The 16529-nt window shown below is 41.3% G+C and overlaps 1 protein-coding gene across 3 annotated transcripts in view; it reads left to right on the top strand.

Annotated features, from left to right (window-relative positions):
* Window positions 1-16529, top strand: part of LOC109889651 (contactin-1a) — a 135607-nt gene that overhangs the window by 71883 nt on the left and 47195 nt on the right. For all 3 annotated transcript variants that reach the window (XM_031823153.1, XM_031823152.1, XM_031823154.1), the window contains exons 2-3: window positions 3700-3837; window positions 12998-13036. In XM_031823153.1, coding sequence (XP_031679013.1) covers window positions 3780-3837; window positions 12998-13036 — 97 coding nt within the window. In that variant the 5' untranslated portion in view covers window positions 3700-3779. The remainder of the gene's footprint in view (window positions 1-3699; window positions 3838-12997; window positions 13037-16529) is intronic.

The following is a 16529-nucleotide window of genomic DNA, read 5'->3' as shown; positions in this document are numbered from 1 at the left end:
CTGAGCCTGTCTGTCGCTATGGCAGACGTCTCCAGGGAAACCAGGAAGATGCTGTTCTATTCTGCTGTTCCACTGTCTGTAAGTAGCGCATTCTAGAGTGTTGCTGAAACAGCTGTTGCTTGTCATATTGTGTTTCCTTGGCGATGGGTTGATCATGTCACAGTACGCTCCAGGTAGTCTCTGACTCTGGGGGACACATAGTGACTGAGTGTTCAGCTAAAACAGCACTTAGGGAGGGTGGTTGCTAGTGACAACCATGGACCTGTCAATCATGGTGTTGTCGACCTGTTAGGGAGGACAGGGAGCTGGTCTCCTGCTGTGGTACCTAGAAGGCTGACATGATCAGTACTGTTGTTCAGGGCCAATGACATGAATAGTGGAAAGGATACTAGTACTGAATGTTCCAGAGTTGTCTTACTGGGCATGACTGGTGCTGTTCATTTGTAGGTTATGACATGTAGTCAATTGATTCACTCAAGCCCTTTGCCCTCAGAACAGCCTCAATTTGTCAGGGCATAGACTCTACAAGGTGTCAAAAGTGTTCCACCGGGATGCTGGCCCATGTTGACTCCAATGCTTCAGTTGTGTCACGTTGTCTGGATGTCCTTTGGGTGGTGGACCATTTTTTATGCACACAGGAAACTGATGAGCGTGAAAAATCCAACTTGCCCATTCACCCTCTGAATGGCACACATACACAATCCATGTCTCAATTGTTGCAAGACTTAAAAATCATTCTCCTCCCCTTCATCAATGTTATGACCATATTATAACAGGTTATGACAAGTTATGTCTGCTGTTATGACATATTATGACATGGTTATGACCTTGTCATAACGTGTTATGGTGCTGGGTGTCAAGTAAAAGTGTTACCATATGTGACTCACCACCTGGATTCGGTCTTATGTAGAAACATTTGAATTTCAGTTTTTTTACATTTGCTTAAAGTAGAGACTCTACAAAATGGTATATGATACACTGCATTTGAGGAAACAATGGGACAGTAATTCTGCTTTGAAAGGTGATCAACTTGTTAACTCACTTTTGAGAAAACGTCTTTCAACGTTTTGGTACTACTATTGGAGAGCCCTTCTTTGTCTACACCCGTTCAGCATTGTTCACACCCTCTTAGGCCTTAGCCCCACCCATCTCGTTATAACCAGCTACTTCCAGACATCTAAGAGAGATAGAACAGCTCACTGAAAATTACTAACCCTATTGCTCTGTGGTTTTGGGTTCAGAGCACACACTGGACGCTCTGGCCAATAAGTAGGGTTGTTCCGAAAGCTCTGACTTTACAACTACAGTCAAGCACCCAAGCTAACTGGCTAGCATTGGCTAGCGAACGTTACTTCCAGACACATAATGAGGGAACACCCCTCTCTGACCATTTTACCTGGCCTAGCAGAGCTGGTTTGGCTTTTCTTTTTTTATATATAAAAAAAAAAGCCAGTTTTCTCCCCAATTTCGTGGTATCCAATTGTTTAGTAGCTACTATTTTGTCTCATCGCTACAACTCCCGTACGGGCTCGGCAGAGACGAAGGTTGAAAGTCATGCGTCCTCCAATACACAACCCAACCAAGCCGCACTGCTTCTTAATGCAGCGCGCATCCAACCCGGAAGCCAGCCACACCAATGTGTCGGAGGAAACACCGTGCACCTGGCTTGGGGTCATTGTCCATTTGGAAGACCCATTTGCGACCAAGCTTTAACTTCCTGACAGATGTCTTGAGATGTTGCTTCAATATATCCACATAATTTTCCACCGTTATGATGCCATCTATTTTGTGAAGTGCACCAGTTCCTCCTGCAGCAAAGCACCCCTACAACATGATGCTGCCACCCCCGTGCTTCACGGTTGGGATGGTGTTCTTCAGCTTGCAAGAATCCCCCCTTTTTCCTCCAAACATAACGATGGTCATTATGGCCAAACAGTTCTATTTTTGTTTCATCAGATCACAGGACATTTCTCCAAAAAGTACGATCTTTATCCCCATGTGCAGTTGCAAACCGTAGTCTGGCTTTTTTTATGCCGATTTTGGAGCAGTGGCTTCTTCCTTGCTGAGTGGCTTTTCAGGTTATGTCGATATAGGACTCGTTTTACTGTGGATACAGATACTTTTGTACCTGTTTCCTCCAGCATCTTCACAAGGTCTTTTGCTGTTGTTCGGGGACTGATTTGCACTTTTCACACCAAGGTACGTTCATCTCTTGGAGACAAAACGCTTCTCCTTCCTGAGTGGTATGACGGCTGCATGGTCCCATGGTTTTTATACTTGCGTACTATTGTTTGTACAGATGAATGTGGTACCTTCAGACATTTGGAAATTGATCCCAAGGATGAACCAGACTTGTGGTGGTCTGCAATTTTTTCTATTTTCTTTTTCCCATGATGTTAAGCAAAGAGGCACTGAGTTTGAAGGTAAGCCTTGAAATACATCCACAGGTACACCTCCAATTGACTCAAATGATGTCAATTAGCATATCAGAAACTTCTAAAGCCATGACATCATTTTCTGGCATTTTCCAAGCTGTTTAAAGGCACAGTCAACTTAGTGTCAGTAAACTTCTGACTCACTGGAATTGGGATAAAGTGAGTTATAAGTGAAATAATAAACAATTATTGGAAAAATTACTTGTGTCATGCACAAAGAAGATGTCCTTACCGACTTGCCAAAAATATAGTTTGTTAACAAGAAATGTGTGGAGTGGTTGAAAATGAGTTTTAATGATTCCAACCTCAGTGTTTGTAAACTTCCGACTTCAACTGTATATACTGAGATAGATCATGTGACACTTAGATTGCACATAGGTGGACATTATTTAACTAATTATGTGACTTCTGAAGGTAATTGGCTGCACCAGATCTTATTTAGGGGCTTCATAGCAAAAGGGTGAATACATATACACACACCACTTTTCCATGTTTTTTTTTAATTTATTTTTTTAAACAAGTAATTTTTTTCATTTCACTTGACCAATTTGGACTATGTCCATTATATTAAATCCAAATAAAAATCGTAATTTAACAATTTTACTCGTATGTACAGATGGCGTATAATATTTGATATTAAGACACATGAAAGTTCACTTGTTCGAGAAGGCATTTCTGCCAAAACAAAAACGTTCAAACAGCTCTCATGTGAAGTCGTGACTTGCGACATATGCCTAGTTTCCTGAATCGGGTTCACATATTTGCTCTTATCTTGAAGTGTATTAGATTGAAACACTGAAATAGCTCCTTCGCCTGATGCCAAAAAGGGGCAAGCGTATTAATCTTATTACACGGTAATATTCCTTTAAACTGTTCCTTCATGTCCATGCTCATTCGTTTTATTTTGACTTCCCCCTGATTGGCCAATGAGAATTTCACACTGCTGGGTTAAGCTGCTTAATCAGAGCAATGTCACTGCAAGTTTGAACTGCTCAGCTATCACAGCAATTACCAAAATATGATTGCCATCAGAATATCTATTATATTTAGGGGTTGAAGAAGTCCTTTAAAAAAAATGGCTGCCAAAGTGTATTAATACCTTCTGGTCCGAACTGCTGTTGGTTAATCCTTGATTTAATGAGGTAAAGTAATGAAGAAAGTAATGGGCTACGTGATGCAACGTTACTGTCTTATTTTAGTGGTGCAATGTGTTGTTCCATTATTCTGCAATTTTACATCTCTCCACTCTCTGTCTCTCTTGCAGGAAAAGCAGCCTGTCCTGCTAATGTTTCGTCATCAGCCGTGGTTCTAAGCATCACCTCAGGAGGTTCTAATCAGAGCAACATGCTGCACCTCACTGTGCTCCTCCTTTTCCTCCTGTCCCTCACTTTCCCCTCCACGGGTGAGTTTCGTATGGTAATCACACTCTAGGGATTTTCACACTACTGAGCCGTACTGAGCCGAGCCAAACCAAGCGGTACTGCGCTGGCCTAGTTATGCAGTCCCCGTAGTTGCTGGAACTACTAAAAATATCAGCGCTAGCTAGCACAGGTTAGTTTGGGCCGGCACGGTAGTGTGAAAAAGGGTAACGGTCTCATCTTCAGTTCAACTGCAGGAGAAATAGAATGTGTCTGTTCATTGAATTGCTACTTTTTTGGGATGCAGCCAAGGTCTAGCAACTATCCACTGCATGTGCAGGCAGATAGAAGAGAGCAGGGCTGAAAATGACCTGTCTGTGTTGTGTAACCCCAGAAAACCCCTTCAGAAGTTTAGATTTCAATTCAGCTGAAGCAAAGAATGTGTTGTTTGTACTCTGGCGTTCTCACTACTTCCCAACACATATCCTTCAAACAGATTGGGATAGTGGAGATTACGTTTGTTCATAGGAAGAGGTGTGTGAGTCATGCTTCGACTTCACCCGAAGGCAATGACAACAGGGTGTGTTTGTGTGTGCCTGGCCCAGCTAATCACGTTGTGCTGTATGCCTGCCTGATCCGGCCTCTTCTGAAACACAACAACAGACCAGCATGCATAAATGGGTCATCCCTATGGCTAAGGGACATCGCTTTGACATAGCCGTTGAGAGCCAACAAGGAGGAAGTTAGCCTGATGATTAATGTAATGTCGTTGTTGTAGTTACGTAAACTACAACATAGTCAAGACCGTGGAGAAGGAGATGGCTACTGTCTCTTTGGGCAGAGGTCTGATAATTGTTGTTGACCATAGAAGTAGAGTCACTAGAAGGGACAGAGTCCATCACAGAACATTGACTTGAATAGGAAAGTCCGTTCTAGTAATTTCATTTCTTTGCTGTTGACCAGCTGATTCTCCACCCTACTAAGGCTCTTATTGGACAATGCCTCAGTACTGTATGTCTCATGTCATGTTACATGATGTGACATCCAACTCGAGCCCGAAATATATTTGCACAATGAAACTGCAGCATCATTCTACAGTGTGCAGATTTATATATTTCCTTCATCACATCAAACCCAAGCTGACCATGTTGAAGATGGGAGAGAGAAATCTCTCATCTCAGTGTGATTGTTTACATGGCCCTAGTCTGTAGCCTTCAGTACACGTCTGTCAATGCCCAATCCCCGTGATTGTCACACATTCCATAATGCAACAGAGACAGAAATGTATGGAGCAGTGTATTCAAAAGACAAGTCGAATGTCACTGCAAGCATCATTCGGTCAGCTTGCAATGTATAGCAATGTCACCTTTAACCCCTTGCTTCGTACAGAAGGGGAGATAGGGTAGATAGAAAGCCGGTGACAGTATGTGCTGTATATAGATTGGGGGCGGTGAGAAGTTTAACTTGCTGCAATATTAACCTTGCTGTTTTCTCTCAACAGTGATGGATGAATATGCTGAATAGAAGGAAACTCCAGCACACTGTTGATCTTAATATTTTTTATTTAACCTTTTATTTATCCAGGCAAGTCAAACAAGAACAAATTCTTATTTCCAATGACGGCCTGGCAAGAGGCAAAAGGCCTCCTTTGGGGACGGGGGATAAAAACCATTTTAAACTATGTAAAACAAAACAGAGACAGAAGACACTGGCAACAGCACAAATACAACAGCAAACAAACAGTGTGTGTGTGTGTGTGTGTGCGTGTGCGTGTGTGTGTGTGTGTGTGTGTGTGTGTGTGTGTGTGTGTAGTGTATAAAGTAAAACAACAAGCTTCCTTATATAAAGCAATGCAAACTAGTGATATCGGGTGAAAACTAGAAAAAGCTACAGTACAAGTCAAAAGTTTGGACACACCTACTCATTCAAGGGTTTTTTCTTTATTTTTATTATTTTCTACATTGTGGAATAATAGTGAAGACATCAAACTATGAAATAACACATATGGAATCATGTAGTAACCAAAAAAGTGTTAAACAAATCAAAATATCTTTTTAGATTCTTGAAAGTAGCCACCCATTGCCTTGATGACAGCTTTACACACTCTTGGCATTATCTCAATTCTGTTCATCTATTTGTCCTTTGAACTCCTCCAGGGACACCAGGTCCTGGGGTTTTTATGTTGGCTTTGAAGGAATTCCAAGACCAGGGGGCTGAGTAATGAAAGGACCTTTTTCTATGATCAGTAAAACTTTTTGGGACTGTTGGCATGAAACAAGATTGAGATCTGAGCTTGAATGTGTTTTCATTTTGAGGTAGAAAGGAGGATAGATGAAATGGAACATTTTACTAAAATGGCCTTATAAATAAGAATGTGTCACTCTTTAAGCCTGAGGGTTGCTAGTGATGTTCACTCGACAGCACTGTAGAGATCACAATGGTGAGTTAGACCTCTCTGATTGGTGACAAGACAAAGGGCTGCATGATACACAGAGTAAAGAGCCGTCAATGTAAAGCTTGAGGCTTGTGCATAAATAGTATTACCATAGTCCAACACAGAGAGAAAAGTACAACGAATCAACTATTTTCGGGCGGCAAAGGTAAACAAGCTTTGTGCCGGTAATAAAACCCAACACGCAGCTTGAGTTTCCTGACAAGGTTCAAATCAAATTGTATTTGTCACATGCGCCGAATACAGTGAAATGCTTTAAGAAGTTTCGAGTGGTGAAGCTCAACTTCTCATCCACCCAAACTCCCAAATATTTGTACATTTTTACTTGCTCTATAGAATATCCTTCCAAAGTAGTAATTCTATGTTTTTTTTGTGTTTATTATTGGAAAATACAGTGCATTTTGTTTTAGAGGAATTCAGAACAAGCTTCAAATCGTACCAATTCTATTGATGTTAAAAGCTGTTTGAGCTTTTTCAGAAGCCAAAGTTAAACTGCTGACACTTGAATAGAGAACAGTGTCATCTGCATAAAAATTTACATCAGCTGTCTCAATGTCTCCCAATGTTGTTAATATAGATAATAAACAGCAGGGGACCTAATATGTATCCTTGAGGCACACCCGAGCACAACTCTACGGTGTCTGACTTACAACCATCTGCCTTTGACAGGTAGTTCTCAAACCACTCCAGAGCATGACAAGTAATCCCAATACACTTCAAATTCTGCACCAAGACAGTATGGTCCACAGTGTTAAATGCTTTTGACAAGTCTATGAATACAGATACACAATGCAGCTTATTATCCAGGGCAGTGAATATCCAGTGAATATCATTCAAAACCCTAAAAGGTGCTGTGGCTAGACTTGAAAAATGATTGCGTACTACTCAAAATACTATTTTCCTGGAGGTGTGCCTTAAACTGCTTATTGACTAAGGACTCCAATACCTTTGCCAGAACAGACTATTTAGATATGGGCCGATAGTTATTCAGTAGAGTGGGACAACCTCCTTTCAAAAGAGGTAGTACAAATGCTGATTTCCACAACTTGGGGATTTCATTACGTTCTATGGTGAGGTTAAAGATGCATGTTAAAGGGGGAGCAATGATGTCTGCAGCTAATTGTAGTAGGCGGGGGCCTAGATCATCAGGGCCAGGGGATTTTTAAAAACATTAATTGCTCTCAGGGCTCTATTCACCTCTGAGACAGAATAGGGCGAGCATTTCACAGGGTGCTCATGTTAACCTTTTAACCCTATCAACTAATGATGAGAACTAATCAAGAAAATCTGCCTGCATAAATTACCACCTGTGAGTCAACCAGCAATTGTTTAGGGAGCTGTGCTTCTTGTTTACACTCTAAACCATTCACTACTTGCCAAATTTGGAAGGATTATTCAGATTATCAGCGGGAGAATTGAGGTCGTGGTCTGCTTTCAACTTTCGGGGTCATAGCCACACCCTGATTCTGAAGGCATTTAAAAGCCATCCAATCATCAGCTGAATCAGACCTTCTTGCTTTAGGTCATCTGAGAACCAAGGAATCTGCACTTAATTCTGTATTATTTTAATGGACATGCTTGTTGCATACTTCCTGGAATGCTTTGTGGAAGTAAGAAAAAGCTAATTCAACATCAGGGACGAATTCAACTCTATTACAGGCAATATTCAAAACATAATGTAAAAAAAACCTGAGTTTCAAACTGCTTCCAGTTTCTTTTCATGATGATACACGGAGGTAGTTTAGGAATGTTACCATCCTTTACACAGGCAGCAGCACAGTGATCACTTATATCAGTTACACCAGCAGCATTAAAACAATGTGGAGTGTTGGTTGAAATAAGATCAATCAAAGAGGATTTCAGAGGACACTTTGCATTCAATCTTGTTACATTGTTAAGGATCTGAGTAAGATTATAGGTAAATGCATAGATTCTTGAGTTGGTCAGAGCTGGATGTCAACCAGTCTATGTTCAGGTCACCCATAAGCACACTTTCAGATTTGACATTGGCGTTGATGGTTACAATGTCTTTGTCAGCGCTAGATTTTCAGAGGCAGGTTTCAGAAAGCATAAATACATCTGGGCCTGCGTTTTTTATCCAGATATTCACAAGATCAATTATTGCAATAAGATTTATTTAATTCAGATGGGGTAGAACTGTCAGGACCTGGGTTAGATTGCACATTTCCTGACGGTAAAACATTTAGATTCACAAACAGTACTAGAACTATAGTCCAGAGCAGTGCTTCCCAAAATTGTATAGTCCCGTAACCCTTCAAACATTCAACCTCCAGCTGCGTACCCCCTCTTGCACCAGGGTCAGCACACTCTCAATTATTATTTTTTTGCCATCATTGTCAGCCTTCCACACACACACTACAGTATACGATACATTTATTAAACAGCTCGTGGGAAGTGACAGAGCTCTTATAGGACCTAATAATAATCAATAATTATGCTCTTTATTTAGCCATCTTACATATAAAACTTTATTTGTTCATCAAAAATGGTGAATATCTCACCACAGGCTAATAAAAAGGGTGTGCTTGAAAGGATGCACATAACTGCAATGTTGGGTTGTATTGGAGAGAGTCTCAGTCTTAGATCATTTTCCACACACAGTCTGTGCCTGTATTTAGTTTTCATGCTAGTGAGGGCCGAGAATCCACTCTCACACAGGTATGTGGTTGCGAAGAGTCTTAACAGCGCGATTTGCCAAGCGCAGATACACTGAGCGCAGCCCAATACAGAAATCTGGCCGTGGCTCCTGATGAAATAACATTTTCACAGAACCGCTTGTTGCAATTTCGATGAGGCTCTCTTGTTCAGATATCGGTAAGTGGACTGGAGGCAGGGCATGAAAGGGATAACGAATCCAGTAGTTTGTGTCATCTGTTTTGGCAAAGTACCTGCGTAATTGCGCACCCAGCTCACCCAGGTGGTTCGCTATATCACATATGACATTGTCCCTAAGCTTGAGTTAATTTCATAGCCTCAATTTTGTCCCGCACATTGAATATAGTTGCGAAGAGTCCCTATAATCCTAGATTCTGATCATTCAGGTGAGAAAAAACCAGATAGTCCAGTCGTGTGAGAAACTCATAATGCATGCGATCAGACAAGTGAAAATTATGGTCAGTAAAAGAGAACTTTAAGCTTGTCTCACAATTAAAAAAAAAACATGTCCCTTGATAACCAGCGCACTTCTGTATGTTGTAAAAGCATTACATGGTGCTGCCCATATCATTGCATAATGCATAAAATACACGAATTCAGGGGCCTTATTTTAACAAAGTGAACAATTTCCACTGTAGTGTCCAAAACATATTTCAAGCTGTCAGGCATTCCCTTGGCAGCAAGAGCCTCTGGGTGGATGCTGTAGTGTACCCAAGTGGTGTCGGGAGCAACTGCCTGCACGCGCATTACCACTCCACTATGTCTCCCTGTCATGGCTTTTGCACCATCAGTACAGATACCAACACATCCTGACCACCAAAGTCTATTTGATGTCACAAAGCTGTCTAGTAATTTAAAAATATCCTCTCACGTTGTCCTGGTTTCCAGAAGAGGATGTCTTCCTTAACTGACCCCCCCTAAACATAACGAACATATACCAGGAACTGTGCCAGGCCCGCCACGTCTGTTGACCCATCCAGCTGTAACGCGTAGAATTCACTGGCTTGTATGCGAAGGAGTAATTGTTTCAAAACATCTCCTGCCATGTCACTGATGTGTCGTGAAACAGTTTTGTTTTATGAAGTCATTGTCTATATAGTTTTTGGGGCCTTTTCCCCCAGCAGTGTCCCAGCCATATCTGCGGCAGCAGGAAGAATGAAGTCCTCCACAATAGTATGGGGCTTGCCCTGACCTGAGATATCTCTGTTTTCTTTATATTTTGGTTAGGTCAGGGTGTAACTAGGGTGTGTACGCTAGTTTTTGTATTGTCTAGGGTTTTTTGTATGTCTATTGTTTTTGTAGATCTAGGTGATTTGTATGTCTATGGTGGCCTGATATGGTTCCCAATCAGAGGCAGCTGTTAATCGTTGTCTCTGATTGGGGAACATATTTAGGTTGCCATTTTCCCTTTGGTGTTTGTGGGATCTTGTTCTATGTTTAGTTGCCTGTCTGCACTATTCGTATAGCTTCACATTTTGTTGGTTTGTTCGGTCTTCATTCTTTAAATAAAAAAGAATGTATGCATACCACGCTGCGCCTTGGTCCTATCCTTATAACGAACGTGACACCTAGCCACTCAGTAGCTCACCATATCAGACGCTTCGAGCCCCTTCTTATTAATGGTATCTGTTGCTTTTATACATGTCTTACTACTCAAAAATTGTCTTTATTCTCGCTCATTAAACTCTCGTGGCTTATTTTTCAAATTGTCATGTTTAGTTTCTAAATGTCTGCGCAAGACTGAAGTTTTCCCGCAAGAGAGTAACGGTTAATGTGAATGGATGTTCATTATTTGACTAGGCTACCTGTATTTGACATTGTGTTATTTCGCTGAACGCTAGATGGTTTAATTTTATTTTTGGCAGTGAAACGAGGCTACTCAGGCAAGAAAAAAAACTCACCCAAATGTATAGCCCCGTTGGAATATATAAATGTACTGTTTGAGAATGTGAAGATTGTTTTAATTTTAATTTGAAATGTGAATCACATTTTTATTTTTCATACCCCCGATGGCATTGCGCGTACCCCTGGGGAAAACCTTGTCCAGAGGAACCAGAGTCTTTAACACAACATACTTCGTATACAAAAGTATGTGAACACCCCTTCAAATTGGTGAATTTGGCTATTTCAGCCACACCCGTTGCTGACATGGGTGTAAAATCGAGTGCCCAGCCATGCAATCGCCATAAACAAACATTATTAGGAGAATGGCCTTACTGAAGAGCTCAGTGGTAGGCCACACAAGCTCACAGACCGCCAAGTGCTGTTTTTCGGGAGCTTCATAAAATGGAAACGCGTTCTCTGGAGTGATGAATCACCCTTCTCCATCTTGCAGTTTGACGGACGAATCTGGGTTTGGCAGATGCCAGGAGAACGCTACATGCCTGAATGCATAGTGCCAACTGTAAAGTTTGGTGGATGAGGGATAATGGTCCGGGTTAGACTCCTTAGTTCCAGTGAAGGGAAATCTTAACGCTACAACTTACAATGACATTCTAGATGATTCTGCGCTTCCAAATTTGTGGCAAAAGTTTGGGGGAGGCCCTTTCCTGTTTCAGCATGACAATGCCCCTGTGCACAAAGCGAGGTCCATACAGCAATGGTTTGTTGAGATCGGTGTGGAAGAACTTGACTGGCCTGCACAGAGCCCTGACCTCAATGCCAACAAATACCTCTGGGATTAATTGGAACGCCAACTTCGAGCCAGGTCTAATCGCCCAGCATCAGTGCCCGACCTCATTAATGCTCTTGTGGCTGAATGGAAGCAAGTTCCCGCAGGAGTGTTACACCATCTAGTGGAAAGCCTTCCCAGAAGAGTGGAGGCTGTTATAAAAGGGGGGGGGGGGTCGACAACTCCATATTAATGCCCATGATTTTGGAATGAGACAGTCAATGAGCAGGTGTCCACATACTTTTGGTCGTTTTCGTGTAGTGTAGTGTATTTCAAAAGCTACATACAGTCCAGAGACATGGTTGGGGCATCAGGCCCTAAATGCATCATCCTCAGTGTAAGAGTCAATGGTGGACAATAGCAACAGCAACATGTTCATTTACATCCTATCAATCAACATAAGAAATAACCATAGAAACTTTTCTAAGACTCAGATCTAAAATGTTATGCCTTTGAGGTTGCATACGAATCACAAATATGCATAAGCTACGATAAAATAAGCTACAATGAGAACAATAAAATCCAAGTAATACCAATCTAAATGCATAGCAGCGCAGAGGCGTCATGCCCATAGGAGGCACAGGGGCTCAGATTTGTCCTATTTAATAAATATATGCACTATACACAGTAAATATATTTTTTGTTGTATCTCTTTAATACTACTAGTTACCAAGCAATTTTACGAATTAGGCTTTAGCTAGCCCAAATAGGTTCCCAAACTCCCAACCTCATAACTAGCTACCAAAGAGCCATTTTAAGCTATTAATCAAGTTAGAGTAGCTATCTTAGCTAGCATGCCTGCTGGCAAGGTTGGTAGACTTTAGAAAAGCAAGAAATAACCAAATGTATTGAATAATGCTCACATTCCGTTTACCCCGATTTTAGCAGCGATGCAAAGAAGCATATTTTGTTTATAAAAATAAAAAAAAATCACCAGTCAGGACGATACAGACAGCAGGAAAAGGTTGTTTCAGGTGTTTAAAAAAATTCTAAATTGACCACCCATCCGCATTTACTTTGTGTCCCCTCAGATTTTTGGGGTGCATGTGTGCGGGTATAATGTAAGTGTGTGCTGGAGCGGTGACCGAAGCTCGGGTGAGAATGGGCAAGTGGCAGGGTTGTGCCAGGTTGGGTAGTCGGGAGCGGACCGAAAGGTTTGGGGACAAGCAGTGCAGCACGCCATGGGAGTAGCTTAGGTATAGGCTTGTGTCGGGAGGCTGGGTAGGAGAGGAGGCTTTTAACCAGACAGGTGCATGGTGGAGGAGCTTTCAGCAATGGCACTGGAGAGATTGTTATTCGTTTGCTTTCTCCAATCTGCAAAAAAAAGATAGAGGATCTGTAATGGATTTTCTAAATGAACATGCTGACCTGCCTTGTCTCCCCCTCCCTCTTGACTCTCTTCCAGATGCATCTGTCTTCGGAGGGGAACCTGGTTTCTACGGAGGTAAGACTTGTTATGGATAATCTCAACAGTGTTTGTGTGTGTGTGTGTGTGTGTGTGTGTGTGTGTGCGTGTGTGTGTGTGTGTGTGTGTGTGTGTGTGTGTGTGTGTGTGTGTGTGTGTGTGTGTGTGTGTGTGTGTGTGTGTGTGTGCCTGCGTGCATGTGTTTCTTATAATGAGGAATAATAATGAGGAAATGTTGCAATGTCACCAAATCCAAGCAGAATCCAGAAACACACACAGCAATATGCAGATTTCTCAAATGGGATTTATCAGTAAGTAGCCTACTTAAAAATCTGACAAGAGTTACTAGAAACCATCTTTGGAGGGGATTTCCCCCCCAGCTGGTTATTAGCATGTGTACAGTGAGCACTACACACCAGAACACAAGGCATTTAGTGAATCTGTGAGTGAAATGATAAGTATCTATGTCAACAATTCATGTGAAAGACAGAACTGGAAGCGAAAGAGCAATTTAACACCTCAGACGTGATATGTGGCAGACATCCTTCTCACCAGACAGACTGACTGCTTAGTTTCTTCTCAGCTGCATCCATTCAGTAGTAACTATCACAAGGTTGTAATCTCTTGTGGACAGATGCGCTGTGTGGCTCAATAGGCTCTAATTACCTACCTGTGAATCAGTGGCGTCCAACAGTTTTTTTGCGGGGGGGGGGGGAAATCTAGCTAATATACTGTAGCTAATCTCATGCTATTTTACACATTTTGACATGACGCTGAGAGAAAATGTTGCATATTACCATGGGGCAGAGAAACAAATGTGCAGTGTTATAGCTAATCCAATGCTATTCTACACATTTGTCAATGAGGCTGAGAGAATTCCCAATTTTTAAAGGTAATTTCTTGCAATTCTACATATATTGCCATGGGACAGAGAGGAAAATGTGCAGCTACTGTATATAGCTAATTGCATGCCATTCTACATGTTTTACAATGAGACAGAAACAAACACTAATTACTATCTCACAATTTGAACCATAACTGTTTATGAACCTCTCTGGGATATGTGGGCTAGCGTGCAAAATTCAAATAAATTACTATAAAAATCCAACTTTCATGAAATCACACATGTAAGATACCAAATTAAAGCTACACGTGTTGTGAATCCAGCCAACATGTCAGATTTAAAAAAGGCTTTTCGGCAAAAGCAAACAATGCTATTATCTACAGATAGCACCTCCGTAAACAAAGAGCGTAAAGCATATTTCAACCCTGCAGGCGCAACATAAAATGCAGAAATAAAAATATAAATCATGCCTTACCTTTGACGAGCTTGTCCTGTTGGCACTCCAATATGTCCCATAAACATCACAAATGGTCCTTTTTGTTCGATTAATTCCGTCGATATATATCCAAAATGTAAATTTATTTGGCGCGTTTGATCCAGAAAAACACCGGTTCCAACTTGCGCAACGCGACTACAAAATATCTCAAAAGTTACCTGTAAACTTTGCCAAAACATTTCAAACTACTTTTGTAATACATCTTTAGGTATTTTTTAAAGTAAATAATCAATAAAATTGAAGACGGGATGATCTGTGTTCAATACAGGAAGAAAACAAACTGACGCTACCTTTCTGGTCTCGCGCCTCTAACAAACAATACACTTGAAGTGTCCCTCGTTTTGAACAGGGCTAAAAAACCTCAACCAATTTTTAAAGACTGGTGACATGCAGTGGAAGCGGTAGGAACTGCAAGAAGGCCCCTTAGAAATCTGAATGAAAACCCATTGAAAAGAGAGTGACCTCAAAAAAAATCTGAATGTTTTTTTCTCTGGGTTTCGCCTGCTACATAAGTACTGTTATACTCATAGACATGATTCAAACAGTTTTAGAAACTTCAGAGTGTTTTCTATCCGAATCTACTAATAATATGCATATCTTATCTTTTGGGGATGAGTAGCAGGCAGTTGAATTTGGGCATGCATTTCATCCGGACGTGAAAATACTGCCCCCTGTCACCAAGAAGTTAACGTGTAAAAAAATATATATATTATTGATGGTTAAAGTAATTTGCCCATTGTTAAATGCATAATTAACAGTATTATTTGATGTGAACCTGTTTTTGCCATTGGGCCTGGATATCAGACTGCAGAGCTCTTTATTGCAGAGTTGTGTGATTGAGGTGGTAAGTTTTCAATTGGCTGACACCTATCACGTGATTTGTGCAGGCTGAAATATGGTGCTAATCGTAAACTTTTATGTTTGTAACAAGCATCGTAACAAGCACTCGTTGTTACACCTCTGTAATTACAGACTGCAATTACCACCAGTTACGTCTTGCTATTAGTGTAACTATGAATTAATTACGATGAATTACAATACTTGTTACGGTGTAATTACACTGTAATAAGGTCCCCTTAACATTAAGTGTTACCTTGTTTTCTCCATGCTGGACGTAACCGAAGAAAACGCACTGAAACAGGAAAACTCATTTTCATTTCCCATTGCAAAACATTTTTGGTTGCTTACCCTACTGAAAATGACCTTGTAATGGAGCTCTCAGTCTGTCTGTTTATGGGCCGTGGCCTTAAGGCCTTGATGCCCTGTGAAACGTCCTTCGTGATTCATTGAGGGCCTTCAAAGGCATCACAGGCAAGCTGCTCTCAAAGAGCATTTTGTTGGACACTTAAACCCAAGTCCAGGAAGATTGAGAGAGTTGGAGAAAATTCAGATTGATTTTTGCTGTCCTCTGTATGGCCTGCAGTTGACTAGTTTGTCTGGTTTTAGACCTTTTGACGGTTTCCGGACGTTTTTAGACCACTCGAAGACATAGCTTACACTTCCCTCAACCACTAGATTAGAACACAGATGGGGATGGTCTATTTCAGCAAAATTTCATCACTGCAAGTTTGGCTTTACGGCATCGATATTAGGAAGTTATCAGTTGTCAGGCAACTCCAAGTCCGAGATATCAATCACATTGATATTTGACCTGCAGTTGACTTGTCCCTCTTTGGGACGTTATTAGACAGCTCTTTTCCATTTTAAAACACACCATAGCCTGTGTGTCCCTCGTTCCACTAGATTAGAACAGAGCTATGTTTGTTCCAGCAAACTTTCATCATTGACAGTTTTTTGTTTGGTCACTTCTGCAGCCAATAAGACATGAGAGTGTAGCTGGCAGGTGTCAAAAGAGGGACAGAACAAACTTTTGTGAGAGCTAACTAGGTTATTAGCATGATATATGCTTCCTACTGCATCTCTCTTCAATGACCTGGAAAGATTTGTGTCCCTGCTTAATTGTTGGTATTCTGTGCTCTGACAAACTAGTACACAAACCATCAGTCCTTCCCTCCAGGAACTTCCAATGTATTTAAAAAAATAAATACTTGTATCAAAAAAAATACAATGGAAGTATTTCTGTCTCGTATAATGTAGCCCGCAAACAATGGAAGTATGTCAAGGCCATTGGGCCTCAGTACTCCCTAGTCCCCAGTTCTGGCCTTGCATCGACCCACAGGGTGGTGGTGGTT

This window comes from Oncorhynchus kisutch, linkage group LG4, assembly GCF_002021735.2.
Source record: "Oncorhynchus kisutch isolate 150728-3 linkage group LG4, Okis_V2, whole genome shotgun sequence".
NCBI classification, from domain to species: Eukaryota; Metazoa; Chordata; class Actinopteri; order Salmoniformes; family Salmonidae; genus Oncorhynchus; species Oncorhynchus kisutch.
Note: the sequence above shows the minus strand (reverse complement) of the source record. Positions and strands in the feature narration are given on the sequence as shown.